The sequence below is a fragment of the Gekko japonicus genome, unplaced genomic scaffold, assembly GCF_001447785.1.
Source record: "Gekko japonicus isolate JY-2015 unplaced genomic scaffold, Gekko_japonicus_V1.1 scaffold52, whole genome shotgun sequence".
NCBI classification, from domain to species: Eukaryota; Metazoa; Chordata; class Lepidosauria; order Squamata; family Gekkonidae; genus Gekko; species Gekko japonicus.
This window is the reverse complement of record NW_015168653.1, coordinates 2,163,641-2,191,144: the sequence shown is the minus strand read 5'-3', so window position 1 is coordinate 2,191,144 and position 27,504 is coordinate 2,163,641. Positions and strand designations below refer to the sequence as shown.

Here is a 27,504-nt window from a genome sequence, read left to right as displayed (position 1 = left end):
ACAAACAGTAGCTTTAGATGCCCCTGCTCCAGGCTCCTGATAGTATGAGAGCCAGCATGTAATGGAGGCTGAACCCAGAAGATCCTGATTCAGTCAAGTCTGCCATGAATTCATTAAGTATCCCTTGGGCAGGTGATTAACTCTCAGCCCACTTTCTGTTATGTAAGAGTTATACTGACCTACATTATTGGGGGGGGGTTGCTGTAAATATTACTGAGTTAATATATGCAAAGTAGTTTGAGTACTCTGAATCCTTATAACGCTAAATAACAATATTAAACATATATAATTCTGAATTGGGCCCTAGAGTGTATATTTAAAAAATCCATGCAAAGGGGCCAGAGTGGATGATGGGAACTTTTCTAAAAACCTGAGGGAAGCCTGAAGTTTGCAGAAGAATTTGAAATCTCAATATGTACTGTGTGTCTAACACCCCCCATAATAGAAACAATGTTTGTAGCTTTAATAGATAAATGCTCACTGAGATCTCACTAGGCTGCATTCAGAGGTCTTTGATGTTGGGATTGTTCAGCCACCACAATATTGCTGAGCCTTCCAAGAGTTGTTTTTTGTCAGCGAGGTGGTGGAAAGGAAGCAGGGAAAGGAAAAATCTGTGGGGGCTTCCAGGGGGAGTGGGGAGGGGTTGTCCACTGTGAGTCCCTGTGGCTCCCCTTCTTGTTACAGACAATTTAATCTCATATGGGAAACTAGGGCTAATTTTCACCTAGTTTTTCTTTTAAAGTAGTATAGGATTAACTGAATCCAGATTTTGCATCTTTAGTTTTTATAATGCCTTCGGATTCAGTGGTATTTTTGTTAAAGTAATCGGTTGAAAATTGCATGGTCATAACATTCCTTTACATGTATGTTGTTAATAGGCTTGGTTCATGTGTAGTGGAATTTGCTAGCGCATATGAGAACATATGAGAAACAGTCCATCAAATCTTCACAAGAATATGCCAACAAATACGGGAAACAAAACAATGGTCCACAGTTTGGAAGCATTGAATCTGCATTCCAATTCCAAAAAAAAGGAGACACCAAAGACTACAGTAACTATTGGACCATCAGATTAATTTATCATGTGAGTAAAGTGATACTCAAAATCTTACAACAAAGACTGCTACCATATATGGAACAAGAAATGCCCAATGTTTAATCTGGATTCAGAAGTGGAAGATGCACTAGTGGAAGATCATATTGCAAATTATTGTTGGTTACTGGAGCATATGAGAGAATTTCAGAAGAAAATCAGCTTGGGTTTCATAGACTACAGCAAACCTTTTGACTGTGTTGATCATGAAAAGCTATGGTTAGTTTTAAAAGAAATGGATGTGCCACAGCATCTGATTGTTTTGATGCGCAACCTGTACTCGGGACAAGAGTCTACTGTTAGGACAGAATATAGAGAAACAGAACAGTTTTCAATTGGTAAAGGTGTTAGACAAGGATGTATTTTATCACTCTGTCTCTTAGGTCTGTATGCAGAGCATATCATAAGGAAAACTGGATTAGGTTTAGGTGAAGGTGGAGTGAAAATTGATGGAAGGAGCATTAACAATTTGAGATATGCAGATGACACCATGTTACTGGCAGAAAATAGTGAACACTTGAAACAACTATTGATGAAGGTTGAAGCAGAAAGTACTAAAGCAGGATTACAGCTGAATATCATGAAGTCAAAAGGGCCCTGACCTGGATAGCCAGGCAAGTCACATCTCATCAGATCTCGGAAGCGAAGACGGGCCAACCCTGGCAAGTACTTGGAAAAACAATCTCTGAGGAATACCAGGGCTGGGACGCAGAGGCAGGTAATATCCAAACCACCTTCTGAAAACATCTTAGCCCTACTAAGGGGTTGTCAGAGGTCACCATCACTTCAGGGCTGGGACGCAGCGGCAGGTAATATCCAAACCATCTTCTGAAAACATCTTAGCCCCACTAAGGGGTTGTCAGAAGTCACCATCACTTCCAGGCTTGCAAGTGCGCGCACACACACACAAATACAAAAAAGAAAAGAAGACAAAAGTGATGACTACTGAGGCATTACGCAATTTTTAACTTTGACGATGCAAAAAAAGAAATTGTTCAAGATTATCTGTTCCTTGGCTCAATAACCAACCAAAAGGGAGACTGCAACTAAGAAATAAGAAGGAGATTGAGACTGGGAAAGGCAACCATGAAAAAGCTAGAAAAGATTCTTAAGTAAAATGATATGTCACTGGCCACCAAAATCAAAATAATTCATACCATAGTATCCCCCATTACTATGTATCAGTGGACAGTGAAGAAAACTGACAGGAAGAAAGTTGATTAGTTTGAAGTGTGGTTTTGGAGGAAAGTTTTACAGATACCATGGACTGCCAGAACGACAAATGAGCAGGGGTTGTAGATCAAATCAAGCCTAAACTCTCCCTAGAAGCTAAAATGACTAGACTGAGGCTGTCGTACTTTGGTCATATTATAAGAAGACAAGAATCGCTAGAAAAGGCAATAATGCTATGAAAAGTTGAAGGCAATGGGAAAAGAGAAGGACCCAACATGAGATGGATTGACTCAGACAAGGAAGCCACAAAGGCCCTCAGTTTGCAAGACCTGAGCAAGGCTGTTTTGGAGGACATTCATTCATAGAGTCACCATACGTCAGAGGTGACTTGACAGCACTTAACACACACACACGAGAACATACGAGGCATCATATTGTCACAAAGTATTTGTTCATTCAGCCCATTATGGTGATGGCTTTCCATAGCGTTGCCTAATTTTTCAGGGCTAATTTTTTTTTTAAGGTAGAGATGCCAAGGAGTGTGAACTTTTGCATTCAAAACAATGCTTTACTACTGAGGACTGCCATCTCTACGGAATTATTTATATGTCACCGCAAATCATAACATTTGGCCATAGTGTTTTGCAACCCAACATTCTGGTGTTAGTCCGTGTTGTGGCAGGATTGAATATGTGGGATGTCCTGTTACTTCTAGCATTCTTCTGAGATCTAAGTTTGTTGGGACTGGATAACTTTATGAATCACTGCTGTCCAATAGATTATAGGTAACATTGGTAATTTTTTTAGTTCCTCAGATGTTAGCAATGATGGTTGACCTAGAAGAGGATGAAGACTGGGCAAATTCTGATGAGCTGGAAGATGATGACTTTGATAGGTAAACAAATAGCTTTACAAAAATGTTAATGTTGCTCATGTCTCTGGAGGTTTCACTTCACTTCAAGCTTTGTCTGTCTTGGTGGTTCATGTATTACAGCAGTGTTGGGCTGGCCATCAGACTACTAATGGAGTTCACAAAAATATCTTAAGAATACTAGAGGGTAGGTGTATATCTAAAAGATGGGTCTAGTTTGTACCACATAGTTATTTACAATCTGCCAGAAGCACTTCACTATATTTAGTGTACATCTTTGTTCCCTTGGTAAGTTCTTAGTATATATTTTAAATATTCTTCATGCAAGAAAACAAAAATGAATAGCATAGTTATTAGAGAATTTGTTAATATGCTTAAATGTGTTTCATTTTTGTAGTGGACTAGAGTAGTAATGTGAGTTGAAATTCCAGCTTCTAGAATCCAGCCAGGACACTGAATGAAAGTTGGCTTCCTGGGACTGGCATCTTTATGACTAGAGTTGTACATGGCCAGAAATATTAAATACAGTGTGTGGTCTGTTAACAGACTCCCCAGATTCAATATTTTAAAGGTAAATTGTTTTGACAAGCACAATCAAGGAACAAGTTTAATATCAAATCTATGCAAATGGATTTTTAACAGTTTTTAATATTGGTACATGTTCAAAGACTACTGTCTACTGACATTAAATGCTAATTTAATTTTCTGTGTAACACAAAACAAGAAACATGCTTGAATGAATAAAACTAATTGCTGTCCTTATTTAGTATTATCATGAATGTTGGCTCATAGATTTTTTCTTCTTTTTCTAATTAATAAATTAACTTCAGCAATGCTGTTGCTGGTGAAAGTGCCCTGGACAGAATGGCTTGTGGCCTTGGTGGGAAACTTGTTCTGCCTATGATAAAAGAGCATATTATGCAAATGCTTCAAAATCGTAAGTCATTTAATTCTGGACTTGTAAACATCTGCTCCCACTTTGTAAATGATGGAAATGGTTCTGATTCTGTGGTTGTGATCAATGAAAATATGCTCTCAAAGATGTATTTAAATGACTGCAGGCTGGCTGGGATTTAGAGGGGCGAATGTGGTGCAGAACTTCTTCCTGTATCATCTCTTTGGACCAAAGCACCAAACTGACATTCTAGCCAATTAATTTTTCTTGTCCAAGATTTAAGAAGAAACAGAGATTCATTACCTTTTACTGTATTGTGTAAGCAGACAGGTGATTCCTCCCCATAAGTCGAAACCTTCCTCCCCAGTTCAAAGTTTGTTCAGTGTGTGAAGGGAGAAACTTTTCAACCACATACCGTTTTCAGAGTTACTTTGTCTAACCACACAGTGGGGCAATAGGATCGTATTTGCTTGTGCAGTCCCAGCTTTTGTTGTACTGTGGACATGGACTATACCTGATGATGTGCCATCTTTGCTTTCCAAACTGGAAACCTTAAGCATATGTTCAGAAAGAAATGTAGTAAACACAAATTTTCATTTTATGGAAGCTGGCAGGAAGGCAGGCAGAATCCCACTGTGAATTTACATAAAATACATGAAAGTAAATATTCAGCTTTAGTGCATTGGAAAATAAACCTCTGGTCATTCTTCTCCATCAGTATTACTGCAGTAACATAGTGTGACTTTGTCCCATTCAGGATGCTATTAGGAAAAGTTAGTCCTGGGTATTTGGCAGTGTGCATCAATATCTTGAATTTGCTAGACTGAGCTAGAGTTATTGTATAACAATCCTTATTGTACTTGTTGATATGAACTTCTTTTTTAGGCTGCTGGGATAAGCAAAAGGAGTAGTCTAAACTACCAAAGTAAAGAAGAATTGTGTTGCATTATAATTTCTTTTTTGATTATTTGTTTTTAAGCAGGGGCTAGAATGGCAGTTCTAAAATTGCCAATTGGAATTTGCCAGTTCAGGAACTGATATTTCTTACTGATCTATAAGTCCATATAGAACTGTGGCAATGCTCGTGTATACTTCTGATGTGTCTGGGAATTTTATATGCAACATGCCTTCTTTGTTTACAAAATGAGAGTTTTAAAAAATTGGGCTGTTTTCCTTTCGAGTTTGCAATTGTGCACAGGAGTGTTAAGTTTTCTAGTTTATTGGACTCATTTCCCTTTCTGACATAAAAAGCCATTCCACCACCGGTACGTCTTTCCCTGTCCTTCCAGTATAGCATATATCCAGTGATAATCGTATTCCATTGGTTTTATTTTTCCCTTTATCCCATCACGTTTTTGATATGCTCATTACATCTGTTCTGATTTAACACCAAGCATTCCAGCTCTCCCATCTTTCTTCAGAACCTTCTAATATTTGCTTAAAAGCATTTATACAGTAAATTGTTTCATTGGAATGTACATTTTCCCCAGAGCTCTTTGATCTCTTTTAATGGCTGTCATTTCTTGGCAGCCTCTCATTGTCCAGTTCTAACCTATTCCTGTCTATATTAACCAGACCCGTTCACTTACCAACTCTTAGGTACAGATGAGTGTTTCTAACACCTGTAAGACTGTCTCTCTGAGTCACAATTTGTGTGAAAGCCACAGTCCCACGTCAACATTTATTGGTTGATTCCTTCTTTAGAGTAGTTAGGATTGGATTCAAGGCTTTATCAGTGGTGGGTCCTATTTTATGAAACAGCCGTCCTGAAGTTATTAGGAACGCTTCCACCAGTATTCCCTCTAAGCTGAGTTGATGTGAGCTAGCTCACAGTTTTTTACCCTCTGGCTCACACATTTTTCTCTTAGCTCAGGGAGGATGGCTCTAGAGCAAACTAATTTATGCAGCAGTCAAATCACTCGCTCACAGCTTCAGTGCCAGTAGCTCACAAAGTAGAATTTTTGCTCACAAGACTCCACAGCTTAGAGGGAACATGGGCTTCCACTATGAGTTTTTGTCAGTTAAGCAAAGTAGAATTAATCAGGAGGACTTTTGACCTTACCACCTATTTTTACTACATATGTTTGTTGGTTTTAATGGCACTTCAATTTTATATTATCATTATAACCCACTGAGTCCAATTTTGGAAGAAAGCAAGCTAAAAATGCAACAAAAAATAAATAGAATCGGATGCCCTCTAGATTCAATTGGCTGTCCCTCAGGAGTTCACTTAAAAGGTGTTCTATGCCCTTTTTGATATTAAGCTGCAGTAGTTTGGTTTGATTTTGGTTCATGGAGCCCATCTTTTTGTATAGGATTGGGTTTTCCCAAAATGTTGCCCAGTGCCTAACAGTCTAAACCTTTTGTCCTACATGCATTGAGACACCTAATTGCTGTCTGTTTGGCTCAGGCAGCATTTTTGAGAGTGGTCCTTTGAGGCTGTGAATTTAACTTTCTGCCCAATAACTATTCTTCTCAACAGTGTAGTTGCCAGGGTGCATCACAACCTATGGGCTCCTGCCTCAAACTGCCAATCTGTTAAGATGGCATATAACATCCACAGCCTTCACTGTGCAGTCTGAATGCCTGTTTCAGAATCTATCTTTTATGTTCCTAAATGATTCAAGGCACACACACACACCCCAAGAATACATGACTCATATAAATAAAGCAGATGAAGACTTTTTCTTTAAAATAACCCCTCTTTGAAGGAGTGCAAGCATTTGTTTCATGGGTTTAAGAGACAAAATCTTTAACCACAGGTTTGCTCATTAATTTTTAGTGAATCAGAGGATGGTAGACAGCACATCTTTTGCCTGTCCTCCTCCTCCTTGAGTAGGTTACTGTGTTAAGTTTCTGGCCGTAGGTTCTGTTCACTTTGCAGCTTGGTCCTAGTCTTAGGAGAGAGGGACAAATAGGTGCATATTTGAACTAGTCATTCTCGTATCCATTACATGGACTGTTAAAATGCAATAAAGTGCATTTATTTATTTACTTACGTTATTTAAAATCAGTCCAACATTCTTAAAGTGCCTTAGATTTGGCTTTCACAGTCAGTCAACTTTAGCCCAATTGAATAAATCGGTAGATTCCAACATCAACATAACTAGACTTCAGAGCCTTTGTGCACTTTGTTTTGTGACACATGTAGGCAGGGCTTTTTTTGTAGAAAAAGCCCAGCAGGAACTCATTAGCATAATAGGCCACACCCCTGACAGCAAAGCTCATTAGCCTATTAGGCCACACCCCCATGCCTTGCCTGGGAGCCTCACGGCTGCGGGGAGCCCGAGCAAGCCCCCCCTTGAATGGAAGGGAAGGTAGTTTAAACTGCCTTCACTTGGCTTGCCCAGGTGCCCTGCAGCTGTGGGGAGCCCTGGCAAGCCGGTCCTTGGACAGGCCGGGGAAGGCATGGGGAGGCATTTAAATGCCTCCCCGATCCTTCCAGGGGGGCCCTGGCCCTCCCGCCTTGGAGTCGCCAGGGGGGTCGCTCTCCAGGCCTTCCCTCTGTAGCCACGCACGCAGAGGTTTGGGCTGTAGTGGGCGTGGCCAACTCTGAAGCCAGCTGGAACTCCATTCCTGTGCGTTCCTGCTCAAAAATAGCCCTGCATGTAGGCCTTTTTGTTTCTGCAACTCCAAATTGTTATTTTAGTTAGTAGTTTAAAAGTGACTGAGAACTCTTCTCTTGGTGTATAGGGTTTGAAAAAAGAGGGTGGAAAGGATGCTCCTTGTCTTTGTGGCCTGTTTGATATTCTGGCTGAAATTATTGGCTAGGTTTTGTTTGTTGTTTACTGTCTAATCTTGTTTTCATTTTAATATCTTTCAATGCAGCTGACTGGAAGTACAGGCATGCTGGCTTAATGGCTCTGTCAGCTATTGGTGAAGGCTGTCATCAACAGATGGAGGGGATTCTGAATGAAATCGTTAATTTAGTTTTGCTTTTTCTCCAGGATCCTGTAAGTTTAAGACATTTAACTTCCTCATAATCCGTACTTGATTTTTAAATGACTTTACTAATTGAAGCTATATATTTCAGCACCCAAGAGTGAGATACGCAGCTTGTAATGCAATTGGTCAGATGGCTACAGACTTTGCACCAGGCTTCCAGAAAAAATTCCATGAAAAGGCAAGCAGAACATACATATGCAATGTATATGGGTCTGATTGTTTTGGAACGTTTCTTTCATGGTAGCTATCTGTGTTGCAGGTGATTGCTGCTCTTCTGCAGACCATGGAAGATCAAGGCAACCAACGCGTTCAGGCTCATGCAGCCGCTGCACTGATCAACTTCACTGAAGATTGTCCAAAATCACTACTAATCCCTTATCTAGATAACTTAGTGAAGCATCTGCATTCTACTATGGTATTAAAAATTCAGGAGGTAAGGCTCTAAGTTGGTAGTGAATGTTTAAAATATTTGTGTTCACCAGTTTATACAGGTTTTTTCTATGGTCTTCAGATGTTGTTCTGCATTACATGTTGAAATAGCCTTAGTAATGCTAATACAGACTTTCCCCATGAGTTCCAGGTTTTTTAAGGCATCCTAAATGATAATATTTACGAGCAGTAGTTGTAAACTACTTTGTTATTGGTGTTCAAAAAAGTTTTTAAAACTTGTTTTTGTTTGTTTCCCCCTCCCAGCTGATAGAAAAAGGCACTAAACTGGTTTTGGAGCAAGTTGTTACATCCATTGCATCTGTTGCTGATACAGCAGAAGAGAAATTTGTTCCATACTATGACTTATTTATGCCTTCCCTTAAGCACATTGTAGAGAATGCTGTGCAGAAGGAGCTTAGACTCTTAAGAGGAAAAACTATAGAATGTATCAGCTTGATTGGCCTTGCTGTAGGTAAAGAGAAGGTAAGTTTGTATTTGAATGTTGGCTGTCTTTGACTTGATAGCCAGTGGTTATTCCAGGGTTGTCTTCATTTAGATGTAGATTTTTTAAAAGTAGAATTGAAGAATCACTAGATTAAAACTGCATAGACAAAATGATGAACTTTTCATTACGTTCACCCTGATTGGTGGGGTAAAACCTGAAAATCGCTCTTTTTATTAGCTAGGTTTGGGGCGGGGGGTTTCCCCTGAAATCTTCAGATATTGTGCTCTGCTACATGCTGAAATGGCCCTAGTAATGCTAATATGGATTTTCTCCATGAGTTCCAGGTTTTTAAAGGCATTATAAAACACAGATTGCATGCTAAATGAAACAGAACTGCACTTGAGGAACTATAAAATGTTGAAGGCTAACTGGTTAGATTTTGTGTTTATACTTGGTGCCTGGGTACTGTATTTGATCAGGAAGTAATGTTTCCAGCAACATCACTATCTGTACTTATTTACAGATGTTCTTCACTACAGAGGATCATTATTATGGTTGTCAATGAAGACCATTTGTTTTTCTTTTCTTTTTGCTTTAGCTGTAGAACTTCTAATAATTCAGGCACAGGTATATAATCAACACACCCTGACCTGGATAGCCTAAGCTAGCCTGATCTTGTCAGATCTCAGAAGCTAAGCAGGATCGACCCTGGCTAGTATAGACCTCCAAGGAAGAACAGGGTCATGAAGAGAGGCAGGCAATGGCAATCTACCTCTGAATTTTTCTTGCCCTGAAAACCTATGGGGTCTCCGTAAGTCAGCTGTGACTTAAAAGCAAACACACACACACACACTGCCAGAGATGTCAATATGAAGATGAAAAAATATGGAAAATTTTATTTGCTATATTTGGTTTTGTTCTTTTTCTAGTTCATGCAAGATGCATCGGATGTGATGCAGCTGTTGCTGAAAACACAAACAGACTTCAATGAATTGGAAGATGATGATCCTCAGGTATGTTGGAAGCTTTTAGTACTTCTAATGATGAAAGCCTCCACTGTCATCCTTAGGTTGCATGAGATAATCGTGTTACCAGTCAGTGTGCTAGTTAATCAGAAGCAAGCCTGTACCTTTAACAAAATGTTTGTGAGGATACAGACATTGAATAGGATCTGTAGAAGAATGAGTTATAGTGGGGAAGTGATTTCTTTGCATAATGACGACTTAAAATCCAAGATTCCTTATGTATGCTGTACATAGTCTTCAATATTCCAGATGGCTGTGTTTTTACTGCAAGTAGCTATAAGGGGGGACGGGAGGATAGTTCTGTTACTAGTTCAGATATCAGACAAACTACTAGTTCATCAAATATGGCAGATGAAGGTGGGATGGTGAGACCAAGATTTTGTTTCTAGTTCCAAACAGAGTCCCTGTTGGATGACTAAGTTACAAGTCTTTATTATTTGATGGAGTTTTCACTTGTCCTATTGCTTTCTGAAGTTAGGCCTCATTCATGTCCAGTAGAATAATGTAATTATACAGACAATCCTCCTCCTGGAGGATGCCAGAAAAAGTCCAACAGGTGTGTGCAGGTCTACTCCATGGGTACCTCTGAACATTAAGCACAATGCCCAAAACCCATTCAAAGAATGGGGTAAAAAAGCTGACTTTTGTGACTTGTTAAACTAACTGAGAGCTGATGTAACATAATCACAGATAGTGAGCTATAAATGAGGAGGTATTGATTTTTGGACTCACCCATATAATGAATTCACTAGGATGAGTATAGGCAAGCTGTTGTCTGTCCCTTCCCCCCAATCTGTAATGAGAATAAACATGATCTATCTTATTGTGTTAAAAAGACTGCATCAACTGCCTGTTTAAAGCTATATGTAAATGCAAAGTAATTTTGTTAAACTGTTTCTGCTAGAAGTTGGTTCCTAGTAAGAGGACTTCAGTGTACAGCCTAAGTCTTAATTGTAAAAGTAGATTTAACTTCAGTGTTTGTGTTCGGGGTATTACAATTTTGCAGTTAGTATTCTTGAAAGTAAAGTGAGTGAACAAAACTGTTTAATTTACAGATATCCTACATGATTTCTGCATGGGCTAGAATGTGCAAGATACTTGGAAAAGAATTCCAGCAATATCTTCCTGTTGTTATGGGCCCCCTGATGAAAACAGCATCAATTAAGCCTGAAGTGGCTCTTCTAGACAGTAAGTTCTGGCACTTATTCTAAATGTATTTTGTAAGGAATGGCACAATATTTCTAAAATTATTTTTTCCTCACTAGCACAAGATATGGAGAACATGAGTGATGATGATGGCTGGGAATTTGTAAATCTAGGAGACCAGCAGAGCTTTGGTATTAAGACTGCAGGCCTTGAAGAAAAAGCAACTGCATGCCAGATGCTGGTGAGGATTTGGATCTTCTATTTTGATGGCACACTTTGTAAAGAAATCATTACTAATGAAATCTGAAACAACTAAAGCTGGGTAGATAGCTGCTTCTAAGTTGAATGTAGCTCATAGACCATAAAAATGCTTTGCTGGAAGAGACTGCAGTTTCTTTTGTGGACAGGTTAGGGTAAATCTTCGAGGCATCACTGAGAATGCAGAAATGTTTCAGCCTTGGGAGAGCAGAAAGAAGGATAAAATTGGCTGACTCAGCCATCTTCACCTCATGCCAGAAAAAGTTGGGAGTTTCTGTTACTCAGAGAGGAAGGATGTAGAGAGGACCAAACTCATTTGAAGAGAGGCTGTCATTAGAACAGACCTAATTTTTGAAGAATGTCAAGCTAAATCTTTTAAAAACAATGAAAAATAAGTTCAGAGGTACTTGGTAATTTATGAACTACGTAGATGCTTTTGGTAGTCTAGTTTGTTGTAAGCAACATGAGAGAATGTTGGGGTTTGGGGTTTTTTTTAGGTATAGTTTGCCAGTTCCTGCTGTCATGTATGCTCGTCACCCAATTAACAATTGTGACCACAGAATTTCTTTGAAATAATTTTGTGTTTTAGGTTTGCTATGCCAAAGAACTAAAGGAAGGGTTTGTTGAGTACACAGAGCAAGTTGTGAAACTGATGGTTCCTCTGCTGAAATTCTACTTCCATGATGATATCCTTTATTAACCTTGTTTCCATGATGTCCCATTACAATTCTGCTCACACATCCATGAGGCTGCTACTAAGAGGAATGCATGTCAGCAGGAGAGGACCACCTCCACATGGATGAGCACAGTGAAAGCAAAGCACAGCATTCAAGCCTTTAGAAATACTTGGAAGCACAGTGGGATCTCAGTATTGAGGCAAGGCACAACTGATATAGTGACCATAACTTGGTCAAGATCTTGAGGGGCTGTTCAAATGACTCCCAGTTGCTTGAACCATGCAGGATGTTACATTAATTGCTCTGTAGTGGACAGGCTGAAGCAGGCTTGTAGGATGAGGCCGCCAGTTATGAAAAGAAAACATGGAAACACCCAAGCAGTTTGTACTCTAAAGTGGAATGGTGTATATGTCTTTGTGGAACACCATAAAGTACACTGTGGACTCTAAATTAAATCTTTCCAAATGGTCCAAAACTTAGTCTGTTTATATACTTTATATATATACTGTATATACTACTGTTTATATTGTTAAAAAAACCACAACTGGTTTCACTTGCTGATTTGGTGTGACCTTGTTTCATTAAAAACTGCCATCCACACATCATTGGTTATTGTGCTCTTGTGCTAAAACAGTCATTTGCAAATGGATTATCCTGTCCACATGGGAGTATTCATTTGCAAAAGATTAACAAAAACTAGAGAACAACAATTATGAAAGTGGGGGGAAGGCGGCACCAATGCAGAGTCACAGCAGAGAAGAGAAAACAATGGTGCAGTGGGGGAAATTATATTCTATGTAATGTTATTATTTTTTTATTATTTAACATTTATCACATGGCAGAGTTACACACAGACAGCATATAATAATATAAAATATGTAGCCAAGTTGATACAATGGGTATGCAGACTGATTGGGCAGTCCCCCTGAATACTAATACCTAAATTTTCAGTCCATTTAATCACAGCTGGGGAGAGTTCAAATGAGCACCACGCTCATATTCCTGTGACAGATGGAAAATAGTTTGGTGGGCTGCACCACAATCACATTCGGGTCTTGGTATTTTGCCCCATTTAAACAACAGGTCTGCACAGCTGCCACAGGCTGTTTGTATTCTATTAGCTGTCTTCCATACTTTACATGGTAAGTTAAATCCTGCAGACCTATCAGTGTTTACCAGGTTGGGTATCAGGTGGAGCTGATTGCATCCATATTTGCAACCATTATTTTTGAGTGGGATATAATAAAACCTTTTCCCACTGCACCTTTGTTTTTTCTTCTCTGCTGTAGAACAGTATTGCACAATACATGGATGTAACCAAAACTGTAACAAGCACAGGCTTTTCATGCTTAATCGTAAAACATCTAGTGCCAGATTTCTAAGGTGGAACACAGTGAGACTTTGATCATAGTTTCAGAAGGTAATCTTGTGTAATTTCTACTATTGACACTTTAGAAACACAGGTTTTCCTTAATAAATTTAACGTGTGCGTGTGGCTGCTGCAGAATCAATGCCTTTGCTCTTGGAATGTGCAAGAGTTCGTGGCCCAGATTACCTCACTCAGATGTGGCATTTTATGTGTGATGCCCTCATCAAGGCCATCGGTACAGAACCAGACGCCGATGTCCTCTCAGAGATAATGCATTCTTTTGCCAAGGTAATGCTTTACTTTGTTCAAACCATCTCTTCTGTTACTATTGATTTTTGCAAGATCTTTACAAAAGGAGGAATATATTGGAAACAATAATTATGTCTCATGTTGTTTGGGTTTACTTAATGTGTATGCTTTGACTTAGCATGATGTTGTCAGGTAATCTTTTGTAAGGGCAGGGCAGTGATATCATTGGGAGCAGAGAGCACATCCAGCAAACAGGCTGGGTTTGCCATTCAAACTCACTGCAGCGTCTGTAATTCCACAGTTTAGCAGGTTTCAGATGGAATTACTGGATTCATACAGACATGCCAGTTCTTGCAAAACAGAGGGATCAGTTAAATGTTTAAGATAAACTTGTTATTGTCTTACTCCAGAATTGTATGCATTCTTACCAAACAAGATGTTCTAAAACTACAATCCTGTTTTCAAAAAAATCCTGTTCAGATTTATACTGAAGATTGATTGACTATTAGCTCAGAAAAACAGCTAGAGCTTGATAGTAGTAAACCTTTTATGAAATCATCTCTGTAGAAATTTCAAGTTTGAGTGGATTATTGGCATAAGGCATTTATTTGTATTTCATACAACTCAGTAGCATTAACATGTATTGTGCCTTTCTGCTAATGAAAGCACAGTTGATTCTAACACTAAGAAGAGAACATTGCACAGTTCCTGGCATAACAAAAGGCTCTGATATTGCAAGCTCAACTGTTTTTCTTTGCAGTGCTCATCTTCTGAAGTGTGAAGTGATACATTTTCAGTACTGCATACCTTTACAGATAGTTTGACATAGTTCACAAAATTGGTCTCTACAAAATTGGTGTTCAATTGGCTGGTGTTGAAGCAGTTTGAACATTAAACTTCAGGTTGACTATAAACTTTATTTCATTAGTGTATTGAAGTGATGGGAGATGGATGCCTTAACAATGAACACTTTGAAGAACTTGGAGGAATATTGAAAGGAAAACTAGAAGAGCACTTTAAAAATCAAGAGCTAAGACAAGGTAAACGCATTCACTCAGTACTTAAAATTGATTATGTACTATCAGGTTCTTGAGCATAACTACTTAAGTAAGCAAGATCAGATGGGCTAAAAATCTAACGCCTATGGACAGGCAACAGTGTATCTATAAAATAATTTTTAAAATTTAATGTTGGGCAAATCGCAGGGCACACTGTGATGAAATACTGGCCCCCAGATTGCTTTTGGAAAATGTATTATACAAAACCCTTTTGAAAACTACAACAATATTTTTTCCAGGAGACGCTAAGTGCAGTGTTTTCTTATCTGAACACTTTATTTCAGATTAAGTTGTCACTCATTTCTGCACTAACAGAATACATTCTTTTTTCCTAGCTCCCCATTTAGTTCACCAAAGAAGTCTCTTAAGGTTCTTTTCTGCGGGTGTTCTTGCAGCAGACCTGAACTCTTGTAAAAACAGCTGTACTAACATTACAATAACTATTTACTTTTAAACAGTGAAAAGGCAAGATGAAGACTATGATGAGCAAGTTGAAGAGTCCCTGCAAGATGAAGTAAGTATGTCATTAAGCCTTGCTTTATCTCAGCTTAAAATATTCTTGAAAACCTATTTGCCTTCATTGTTAGTGTTGAGTGTTTGGTGATATGCCCCAAACTCTTTCAGAATCTTAGCACAGTTGGCACTTTCTTATCATTTTTGTCAGACAGTGATCCAGTCACACTTTTAAATACCCTCAAGGTTGCAAGTGTAGTTAGAGGATTTTGTAGTGTACAGATAAGTCCCCCCCAGCATACTGTTGGAGATCTATTGAGAACTTGATGTTAAACTGTGCCTCATCATTGTGTTTTGTGCTGCAGTCAACACAAATGGCTTGCACAATCTGTAGCATTGTAGCTTGGCTACATATTAGACACAGAATCTGCACTGTGGATAGATGAATGATGGTATAATTTCAAAATCTTTTCTGTCAGAAACAACAGTGGTGCTCAGTTGCTCTGTACCACATAGTTATTTTTAAACAGGTACATTCTGTTTGCTGGATGGTTTATCTCGAGACTGCATAGACAGCTGTAGTCACAACACACCAGTCTGGCTGCTTACACTGCAGCCAGATTGCTCCAGCTATGCATTTTGGATTTAGACTGTCCATCACATTTTGACCGTGCTTTATGTGAGATCACAGTGGCTGTTCTCTCTTCATTTGATTGGCCTACAGACTGTGGTACTAATCTCCATTGCTGAGGAGACAAATAAACCACACCAAAGCAAATACAGGATATTTGTCAAAGCTGTCACTTTATAAAATATTCAGTAGAACTGCTGTATCAACAGTAACTGAATTTCAACTCCAGGCCAGTCCAAGAACACATAAAAGTTAAAGTCTGTATTTATGATACCTTTGCTCCCCCCAGCCCCTTCGCCAATCACAATGGAATTGAAGAAGGCTTTGAAATGGTATAGATCAGGGGTGTCAAACTCATTTGTTATGCGGGCCAGATCTAACATAAATGTTGCTTTGTGGGGCCTGGCCATGTGTGCCATAAAATGTAACATGAGGTACCAGAGATATAAACTTTATAAAGATTATTTCAGATGCAGAATGGTAATAGCAGGCATGATTGGATTAGGTGTGATATGCAGAGGGGAAACCTAAGTCTCAATTTGGTACAGGAGGGTGCAAAGAATAAATGGAAATAAGTCTGAAAAAGTGAGCAGTGGCTCACAAAAGCACATACCCTGCCACAAATTTTGTTAATCTTTAAGGTGCTACTGGACTCTTACTCTTTCTACTGCCATTAGAAACCACAATATTCAAAAACTAGTGGGGGGACATTTTAACTTTCCAGGACATTCATTTGCTGATTAAGAGTAGCAGTTCTCTCACAAAGGGAGATTAGAAAGAAAGACCGCTGAATTGCAACTGATAATGAAGCTCAAGAGAATGTATCCTCCTGGGCTAAATTGAGACCTAGGTTTCTTCTCTCATTACCAATGCCTGCTATTGTCATTTGGTGTCTTAAATCACTTCACTTTCCAAAATATAAAGACAGATGGACTCACATTCTAACTGTATCTGAAGAAGTGAGCCATGACTCATGAAAGCTCATGCCCTGCAACAAATTTTGTTAGTCATTAAGGTGCTACTGGACTCTTGCTCCCTTCCACTAATAAAGAATGCAAGCTATGTTGTTAGGTTCCCCCCCCCCAGTCTGTTAGAAATGGAAAGGGGGATCTTGCCAAGTGCCATGAGACTCACTGGGTGCGTTCAGAGATTTCTTCCTGCCTCTCTGGTCCATCTCTATTCTCAAAGTTTCCTTCAGCCTGTTCATTCTGGTCTTTTCCCAGGGAGAACCCCTGAAATTCCCCAACTGAGTCCTCAACGTCTCCTGCTGGGATAAAGAGGGAGGTCCAATCACCACTCACACAAGGAGCCAAGCCACCAATCAGGAACTCCTGGTTAACGAGTGTGCATTTTATCTCCTGAGCAGTGGCTCATAGGATTTCCCTGGCCAGCCCTCCAATAGAACTCTATCCCCCCCCCTCCCCAAAACTCCCCAAATCTACTTTAAGGTAAAAGGTGCTAAAGATCTGTTCCTCTGCTTTTCCCATTTGCCTTGCTATGCAGGTCTTTTGATGATGAAATTTAAAAAGTGATCGTAATTTGTAGTCCTGGGATTGTACAGAGAGTTTCCGTACAGGTGTGATAAAACAGAAGAGGAGCTAGTCTTCAGACTCTAATAACACGTGTCTGCTGGGGTAGGGGAGAAGTCAGGACTCATCCAAGTGAACCCAAGAGTTCTAAGGGAACTCCCATAGGAATACCGGTTGTGGGGAGAGGGAGGGGAGGCCTGGAGACATGTAACATGGGAGAAAAGGGCTGATGGGCGTCTGAGTCGTCCAGCAAAGCTGTTCTTAAGTGAATACCTCACCTTTCCCTGGAATATCCGGTATTTAAGGACAGTGCAGCCCCTAAAGCAGAGGTGTCGAACGCATTTGTTATAGGGTCGGATCTGACATAAATGTCACTTGGTCAGGACGCCATTTTTCCCCTCTCTCCGGCGCTTTCCCTCCTCCTCCCTCCCCAGAGGAGGGGTAGGAGCCCTCAGCCAATTGAGAGAAGGGAGACTTGGCTTTCTTTCTCTCCTCTGCAAAGCAGGAAATAGGCAAGACTGGGCAAAAGGAGCTGCAATGCAGGAAGCAGTAGCAAACCAGTTGCTCGTGGGCTGGATAGCAGACCTGGCCTGTTAGCCGTATATTTCACACCCCTGGCGTAGATGGTAGTTCTTTCACTATTAAGATTGATGCAGACGTCCATTTTACTATGTTTTATCACATCTGCAAGTCAGTAAGAGTTTTGAGAACTCTTGGAAGTGGGGTAGGGTGAGAAGAGATATTTCAGAGTGAGCATCAGTAAGGGGAGAAATGCAGGCTACTGCCTCCAGGAGGGTGTGTGTGAGCTGGACAGAGATTGACAACTGTAGGACAGATGTTGCTGTGGGGTCTGCTGTGTATGGGGTAGAAAGAACTAACCCTGTCATATAAGCATTTGTAAATAGCCCCTAATTTAAACACTCTCCCCTTTCCCCATGTACTATAATGAAGAGTTGTAAAATATCTTATTGCTAGAAAAAGGCATGAGCTGTCTTGTCTGCTAATACAGAAATATAAGATCCATCACTTCACAGATCTTTTTATTGAATTTGCTAATCCTGTTGCTCTTTCCTCTTTACCAGCATGATAGTGATGTCTATATTCTGACTAAAGTGTCAGATATTTTGCACTCGATATTCAGTAGTTACAAGGCAAAGGTGTTACCGTGGTTTGAACAGCTGCTACCACAAATTGTCAACTTAATTGTAAGTATCCTGGGCTGCTTTAAGTTAAACTCACTTGGAATCAAACAGCAGGTTTTAATATTAATATTGTCAGCACTGTCAATGTGAATGCCATATACAATAATTTTAAGCACAACATTTGTGGGAACAACTGCAATTTATCATGCAGATGCCCTTTTCCTGTTATAATTTTACTGCAGGTAGGTTTAGAGGAATATGGTTTGAGAGAGATTAAAAATAGCCAAAAGTTAAAGAGAAGGGAAAAAATGTCTTTTCTCTGTAAATGCTAGTGCCTTCATACTGACATGGTATCATACACCATAGAAGGGTGATGGGGCCTTTAATTTGGGGCATAACGATATGTACGTGAAGCATTTTGAACACAGTAAAGCTAGAGCAGACCTGACTAGGGGTGGGCACAAACTGGGAAAATGGAGGTTCATGGTTCAGGGTTTTCATGAACCACAAACCTCCAACAAACTCCTCCATTTGCCGAACCAGTTCATGGAGTTAGGGGGGTTCAACCCACCCAGAAGAGAGCTCCAACGGCATTTGAATGCCTTCGCAGCTCATTTCTGGGTCAGGCTACCTGACCAGAAGTGAGTTCCGAAGGTCTTTAAATGTCTTCAGAGCTCACTCGGGTGGGGCCACTAACTGGTGGTGGGCTCCAATAGCATTTAAATGCCTTTGCAGCTCACTTGCAGGTGGGCTGCCGGACCCAGAAGTAAGTTCCGAAGGCATTTAAGTGCCTTCGGAGCCCATGAATGTGTCTCTCATGAACCTCCATGAAAAACATGGAGGTTTGTGAACATATTGTGGGAGACACGTTCTTCTGAACCCCGGGTTCATGCTCGAACCGGCCTGGTTCGTTTGTGCCCATTCCTAGATGTGACAATCTAGGATTCTGAAGAACATAAGGATCTAGGCAATGGCACTTCAGCCAGTGTGCTACCTACTCTAGATGTGGTATGTTGGGAAGGAGAGGGCTTGCTTTAAATGAACATTGCAAAAGTTGCATATACATTTTGTCTCTGATTTTCTTTACAGTGTCCACATAGGCCGTGGCCAGATAGGCAGTGGGGCTTATGCATGTTTGATGATGTCATAGAGCACTGTAGCCCCTCGTCATTTAAATATGCCGAGTACTTCCTAAGACCAATGCTACAGTCAATATGTGATAACAGCCCAGAGGTTCGTCAAGCTGCTGCATATGGAGTTGGAGTTATGGCACAATTTGGTGGGGACAGTTACCGGCCTTTCTCCACAGGTGTGTCCAGATGTGATCTTTCTCACTCTGAATATAGCATAACTTAAGGATCTTTTAAAAGAGAGTGGTCTTTTATTGACGCTAATTTTTAACTATTGTATTTTGACTTTTATGCTTGTGACTCATGCTGAATATTTTTTTCCTCTGGGCTTTTTTCATAGAACCGAGGAATAATTACTTGCCAACTGCCTGCCTTCCCCTGGTGATCCTTTTAAAATAGCATGCCCAAGACAGTGGAGATCTATGTGGTACAGAGAACCACTGCCAGCATCTGTTACTAGATTCCAGAAACACTTTGTTACTAGGAAATAAGTGCTTTTCTGCCATACAGACTCAACCATTACTACAACATTAGATATAATGTTGTGTTAACTTATTGACATTTGGTTGGATCTCGACTACGTAGGCAATTTCCAGCCGTTCCCCTTTCCTCTAATGACCCACTTCATGTTGTTCTTCAGGGTTTCTTATCCTCCAGGATCAGGATTTTGTGGAGATCAGTGTGCTGCAGTGGGAATGGCAAGGCAGGAAGATTATTTACTGATGGAGAATTTACTCTAAAACCAAACCATTAGGTTTACCAACAGTGTCATTTCAGACTTACTTTGGCAGTAAAGATGCTTGCCATGTTTTTTTGTCGGTATTTAGGCTTTCCAAAATATGATAGTAACTGAATACATCTAAAATTAAACTCATTAGTATCCTAGTAATTTAGCATTTTGTATAGTTTTACAGACCTAACATTCTTTTTTAGTTTATGCATATATCTAACTGTTTTTACAGCATGTTTTATAAAATCAGTTATCTTCAAACATTTCAGTATTTGTGTATGAATTTTTCAAATATTGCATTATCAGAGGCACTTCCATTGCTGGTGAGAGTTATTCAGTCAACAGATGCCAAAACCAAAGAGAATATCAATGCAACAGAGAACTGCATTTCAGCAGTTGGGAAGATAATGAAATTCAGGCCTGACTGTATAAATGTTGAGGAAGTACTGCCACATTGGCTATCATGGCTTCCACTGCATGAAGACAAGGAAGAAGCTGTCCATACATTCAATTACTTATGTGACTTAATAGAGAGGTAAGGGGGGGGAAATGCATCAAGTTGTTGCTAGAGTTTTTGCCTGGTTGCCTGCATTATATGTCCAATTTTTAGTATAATGTGATAAATTTTTAGAGTTTACTTTTTTTGTCAGCTTAAGAAATCTACATAGATCCCTTGAACACAGAAATTTAAACACTATTCTGTCTTAACCCATTGTGTATTTAAGGCCATGTCTAATGCAGGATACGTGAATATTCTGTATATTCTGTACCTCACCACCATCCCATTTTTCACTCTGTGTTCAAGGGACCTAATAAAGAAGCTAATAGGTTCATATGAAAGCCCAAGAGAGCTATGATTGAATCTTCCACTTCAAAATAATAGTTCATAGTAACTACAGTGATGGAAGTGCTGCTTGGGGAGACAGTGCTCAACTTTTCCCCACTACAGTGTTTTACTTATCTAAGGATGAAAAGGCCTGGAGAGGGGGACTGGAAAAAAATCAGAAAAAAAGTTTTTCCCCATTTTTTCAGAGGTCTTTTTTCCATATTTTTTTTTCTGATGAAAAAATTGGAAATTTTGGGAAGAACTGGAAAAAAATTCCTATGAAATATTGTCTTTTAGAATGAATGAAATAATTATAGAATGAGTGAAATGCTTCTAAAGACATACAGCCTTTAAATACAAGATGCATTTCTGAGCCTAAAAGGATACCTGATCTTCATGAGGGCAGCGTGCAGGACTTTTATTCTTCTGTGGGTCTTTTGACCTGACTAATCTCTTGTGGTTGACCTTTTCATGGCTCCCTCAAACCACTATGACAAATATATCCACAGATTGGGTATCAAGTAGTTTTGATCAAATAGTTTATTTTCCTACCTTGGTGAAGGGGAAAAAAGATCAGAAGGAGGTGAGGCCAGAAAACTCTGCAAGTTTCATTGAGAACTGAGCTCTTTAACCAGTAGCTACAGAAGGAAGAAGACAGTATCTAGCTAGACCTACATTTAGCTGTGCATATACTGTCATTGACCCTTTAGGTGACTTTTTCTGATTAACTTATATATTTTATTTAATACAAAGCCTGTGTTTTCTGTTGAACTCTTTTCCCCCTAATGTTTGGATAACAGAAATTAAGGTTTATGGGATTAAGGTAGCATAGGGTGCATCAGCTTGTGGTTTTCTCTTGAGCATTGGGTATATTTGCTGTTGTCGCTTGTAGAAAACTAAGACATTTATAACTTAAATTTCATAAACGTTTCAAATATTGCAATTTTATGTGCTAGGTAAGTTATAAATTATGCATTTTCTGTTGTTAAAGCAGTAAAATCTATATAGTATTAGCCACATGTGGCACCTATCTGTGGATATCTAAATCCATGGATTGTGGCAACATTGAGGCGAAAGAGATTTTTCTGGGAACTTGGGGGATCCTCTTGGTTTGCAGAAAAATCTGATAATTTAAAAACCCACACTGAGGGGTTTCATCCCCCCCCCCCCAAAAAGAAGCATTCTCTGTGCAAGCACAGAGAACACACTTAACCTCCAGCGGCACACGAACCACGCTGGGCTCTGCGGCAGAGGAGGAGGCCGTTGGGCTCAGGAGCTGCACCAGACTTGGTGCTGGGGGGGAGGGATATGGGATTCCCTCCAGCTCACAGTAGTGGAGGATGCCCAGTAGCCTGCAGATGCTCAGAAGCCATGGGGCTTCTGAGGGGTGGCCTCTTTGCCAGTGCGATGCTGGAGAATCGAGGCGCTCCTCCGCCCCGACGGTCTGGTCGTTGGGTGTCCGAATAGAACTAGAGACGCCAACCGGGACAAGCGTTGGAGATCGGGCGTTGCAAACGTACCTGTGGCGAGGTCTCCGGACCACCAATGAACAGTGAGTCGAGTTTAACACAAACACCAGGATTATAAAAGAAAGCCCCCCCGGGATCGGCGAGACTAGCGAGTGGGGGAGGGGCCCCTCCCATACGCATGAGTAAAGCAGCGATCTCCGGGGGGGGCAGAATTATAAGCGTTAAAATCTGTTTTGAAGAGCACACGAGAGCGTGAATAAGTGCTTGGCCGAATTGCAGAGACTTTAGCAAAACTTTTAAAAAGTAAACAATCCATAAAAATGGCGCTGAGAAAAGCGGAGAAAGAAAGGCAGCGAAAATGAAAACGGCTGGAAGCATGAGCCCCCGACCGGAAGATACCACAGAGTTTTCTAAGCTGCTAGCGGACTCTGCGCCCTCTACTGGATCAGATGACAAATATCAATCAACAGCTGACAACATTGAACCAGAACTTTGCAGCTCAGCAGCTCCAACTGAATGAAACTACCAAAAAGATGGAGCAAACAGCTGAGAAGGTGAAGGAAATGGATGGCAAATCCAAAAAGGTTAATAAAAGGGTGCAGTTACTGGAAAAGAAGCAATCTCAACTTTATGCAGCTACAAATGGAAAAAGCCAACCTAGTTCTCCGGTTCCAAGGTGTCCTTGAAACTTTTAAGTGATGCGCTTGCCCCAATTGCAGATTTAAAAGCGGACTATCTTATAAGCGAAATGGATGTGGCTTATAGAGCGTACTCCATATACATCAAGAAAAATAATCTGCCTGGGGAAATAGTGGTAAGATTCTCAAAGAGACATGTGCGAGATCAAATATTGAAAGCAACATCAGGAGCACCCTTAAAAATTGGATACAACACCATCAGAATTCTAAAAGATATTCCTTTTGAAATAAGAAAAAGGAGACAGAACAAACAGCATTCCTTACAGGTGGTTGATTCCCGAGGGCATCCTTTTCAAATTAAAGAATAAAAAAGAAAAAATTGACTCTGTTTCTAAAGCACGTGAGTTTCTGAGATTGCAACTGGGAGATTCGGGAGAGGACGGCAAGAGGATGAGGACAGCAAACCTAGCGAGGAAATGGACTCTCCTATTCCTTCTTCCGATGAGGACTCTGCTTCTGAAAAGGGGATGGCGGCCCCCAAACGCGATTATCAATGATGCTCTGGTGACTCTCTTAAAACAGAGTAACTAATCGATATGAAAACTAATGTTATAGCTTAATCGGAGTTTATAGAAAATGCAATAAAAAATCTCCGGGGGGGCCAAAAAAAAATATATGCGAGGGGCCATTTAGGCTGGGATAGAGGCACAAGGAGTGTAGGATTAAACACCAGAGTGCTCTAATATTTTTTTATACTTGGGGTTTTAGTTATTAGTGGTTTTTAAAGTGGGGTCTCAACACAGATTGTGCATTTTGTCTGCTTTGGCTGTCAAATTGTAATGAATGAGGAAGAATGAACAGTTCATAATCAGGTATTGAAGGTACAAATGGTTTTCCAACTTTTAATAAAAGGCACATTCCTGTATCACACACTATTTTGTGCTGATATGCCAGTCAGTACCATTCAATGCTATCTGTCTGTCTGTCTGTCGGTCTGTTACCCTTTCAGTTTACAGACTTAATTGGTATTCTGAATCAGGCAGTGGTGTTTAAACTGGGAACACCAGGAAGCTCACCTGTTAGGCAGTTCTTAAATGACGTGACATGTTAAATACAATACTAAATATTTATAAGTAATGCGGTTTCTGGTGAGGGCTCCTGTATTTAGTGTACTCCTCGTTTGAAAAGTTATGGGAAATCCTTTTCTGTTAACTACTGGATAAGGCAAAGCTGTCAGACAGGATGTATTTTATCTCCCTGCCTCCTCAATCTGTATGCAGAACATATAATAAGGAAAGCTGGATTAGATTTAGATGGAGGTGGAGTGAAAATTGGTGGAAAGAACATTAACAATATAAGATACTTTGATGACACCATGTTAACTGCCAGAAAATAGTGAAGATTTGAAATGGCTGCTGATGAAGGTTAAAACAGAAAATGCTAAAGCAGGATTAAGGCAAAAGAAGTTACTACAGGGGAATTGCACAGCATAAGGCCGATTATGAAAAATGGAAATGGTTAAAGATTTTCTATTCCTTAGCTCCATTATCAACCAAAATGGAGACTGCAGCCAACAAATCAGAAGGAGATTGAGACTTGGAAGGACACCCATGAAGGAGCTAGAAAAGATCCTTAAGTTTAGGGATGTGTCACTGGCGACCAAGATCAAGATAATTTTATACCATAGTATTTCCCATTACTATATATCGGTGTGAAAGTTGAGCAATGAAGAAAGCTGGTGGGAAGAAGAAAGTTGATTCATTTGAAATGTGGTGTTGGAAGAGTGTTGGACTTCCAGAAAGACAAAAAAGTGGGTTCTACATCAAATCAAGCCTGAGCTCTCCCTAAAAGCTAAAATGCCTAAACTGAAAATCAAGGAAGTCACGGCCCTCAGTTTGCAAGACCTGAGCAATGCTGCTAATGATAAGACATTTTGGAGGTCATTAATTCATAGGTTTGCTATAGGCTAGAAGTGGCTTAATGACACTTAACATGCATACATATTGGGTAGGATAATAATAATAATAGTGTCCCATCAAATATCAAGTGACTCCTCGTGACCTCGGACTATGGGGTTTTCCTTGGTCTCCCATCTAAGTACTAACATTGGATGACCCTGCTTAGCTTCCAAGCTCTGATGAGGTCAGGCTATTCAGACTACTCTGATTATTAATACCTTATTCCAAAAGTGGTTTGCACAGAGGTACACATTAAGTTTATAGCAACTTGGGGCTGAATCCAAGGTCTTTATTAAAGCTAACAGCTTATGTTAATTATGTTATAAATGTTTATTAATGTGGACTAACAGTTCTTTTGTTCTTCTCTTCCCAACAGCAATAATCCGATTGTCCTGGGCCCCAACAACTCTAATCTGCCCAAAATATTCAGTATAATTGCAGATGGTGAAATAAATGAAGCGATCAAGCATGAAGATCCATGCACCAAACGACTGGCTAATGTAATTCGGCAAGTGCAGGTGAATGCAGATATTTTTGTGTACAAAGATTATTTTATCCCTACCCCACCCCAAGTAGCAATGTGATCGAGCAGAAAGATAATATAGTAAGCAGTTTTTCAAGTACCCTTTACAGTAATGGAAACAGCCCACAAAGCTTTCTGTGACGTGAGCAGCACATAACTGCATTTTATAATAGCGAATGGGAGAAAGAAGCACATTTTGGCGGTGGTTGTGAAGTCATCAAATATTTCAAATATCTGTATCAAAGGAAGATTGGCAAGTCAATGAGTTCCACATTTTTACATTTAACAGAAACCAGAAGAAAGGAAGTTTCCTTGTAGCAGGAGCAAGGGGATTAATGGGGTTATCTTTTAAACCCCACTTCTTACCTGGTTTATCTGTTCCCACTCATGTATTCTAGAAGATAACAAATCTCTGCAAGAATGTTGAGAGTGCTAAAATACTTCTGTCTTCTCAGTGACTAACTCTTTTAAACCTTTTACCTCTGGTTTGGACTTCCCAACACTGATCATCCTTAAGTAGATGAGTTTTAAGTATGTTTTGTGACAAACAAGTCTTGTGTATCTAAGGGCAGGGTTTTCTTCCTACTGTTTCAAAAGGGTATGTGTGTATTGATCTTGTGTATATCTTTCAGCTTAACCACTCTTTTCCCCCCCTTTCATTCTCTAGACATCTGGAGGGCTATGGACAGAATGCATATCTCAGCTCAATGCAGGCCAGAAGGCAGCCATCCAGGAGCTCCTGACTTCTGCATAAAGGGCCTTAATGATCATCTGCAAGAAAACTCCAAATAAACGTTTACCCTTTGGTTTAGGTTTCTTTGTTTGGTTTTTAAGAGAGAAAACTGTAGTGCACATAGGCCATTCTGCAACCTACAGGCAGTGGCAACAGGAAGAAACGCTTTGCAAAGGGTGTTGCAATGAATCTCTACCCCTCAGCACTGAAGGAGCTCCCTGTAATCCCTGCAGTAGCACTGAAGAGTATTTTTCTAATGGTGTGAACCAGCCACATGATGGTGAAAGGGAAACAAGTTGGATTTTCATTAAGTATAAACAAATTAAGACAGCTTTAAGACCAGGTATTCAGTAGACTCCCATTATAACAGATTACAGGCATTTTTACCCTCTAGTGTTAACATGTATTGGAGTGTGAGTATTTTTGTAGGGTAGAGAACACCCTTCTGCCCATCAAACCAGTAGATTAAAAGATGATAAACTGATGGCAACATCGAGCATGAAGACTTCATCGATATCGCATTCAGTTTTCTGAAACAGGCTTGTGTAGTGACTCAGTGAAGAAAGCCATTGAGCACCCAGCCCTTGAATGTGAAGTGTCTTTGGCATGTCTGACAGTATCTCATCCACTCCTCAATAAATGACATTGAAATACAATACGAAGCTTGTGTAAAAGTGCCGTGCTGTTTGCTTTCAGTGAAAATAGTGTTATGTTTTCCAGATTCTAATTTTGCATATCTTAGAACTCAATTGTAACTCACGTTTTCGCAGTCTTCCTATTGCATTGTTTAGAGATTTCATGAGCCCACTTCTTACGATAAGACTGTGTTCTCCATGTGTCAGTTTTGAAACTTTTTGACTTAAAGGCATGCATCTGATTTCTGACAGGTATAAAATATTTCATCTGCAGAATGGTTTTGTGATCACTGGATTGAATTTTCCAGTATTTAACATTGAGCACATGCAATACTTAGATTTTGATGGAATTGGTGGTGCTTTTTGAGCAATGGGGTATATGACTTTCTTATCCCATGTAAGCTTTACTGGGCTTGTCTTCAGTATATGTTCTTCTACTGTGAGATTTTCAGTGTGAGCATTACATTTATGTCA

At 39.9% G+C, this 27,504-nt stretch overlaps 1 protein-coding gene across 1 annotated transcript in view; it reads left to right on the top strand.

Moving 5' to 3' along the window:
* The window catches only part of IPO5 (importin 5), a 40,948-nt gene extending 13,696 nt beyond the window's left edge, over positions 1–27,252 (top strand). The window contains exons 9-26 of the mRNA XM_015415114.1: positions 3,074–3,161; positions 3,968–4,074; positions 7,861–7,985; positions 8,066–8,155; positions 8,237–8,410; positions 8,671–8,889; positions 9,781–9,864; positions 10,932–11,064; positions 11,142–11,263; positions 11,870–11,966; positions 13,442–13,614; positions 14,504–14,615; positions 15,092–15,147; positions 18,329–18,451; positions 19,478–19,697; positions 20,555–20,783; positions 25,516–25,657; positions 26,330–27,252. Of these exons, the coding sequence (XP_015270600.1) occupies positions 3,074–3,161; positions 3,968–4,074; positions 7,861–7,985; positions 8,066–8,155; positions 8,237–8,410; positions 8,671–8,889; positions 9,781–9,864; positions 10,932–11,064; positions 11,142–11,263; positions 11,870–11,966; positions 13,442–13,614; positions 14,504–14,615; positions 15,092–15,147; positions 18,329–18,451; positions 19,478–19,697; positions 20,555–20,783; positions 25,516–25,657; positions 26,330–26,416 (2,381 nt within the window). The 3' untranslated portion in view covers positions 26,417–27,252. The remainder of the gene's footprint in view (positions 1–3,073; positions 3,162–3,967; positions 4,075–7,860; positions 7,986–8,065; positions 8,156–8,236; positions 8,411–8,670; positions 8,890–9,780; positions 9,865–10,931; positions 11,065–11,141; positions 11,264–11,869; positions 11,967–13,441; positions 13,615–14,503; positions 14,616–15,091; positions 15,148–18,328; positions 18,452–19,477; positions 19,698–20,554; positions 20,784–25,515; positions 25,658–26,329) is intronic.
* The last annotated feature ends 252 nt before the right edge of the window (positions 27,253–27,504 follow it).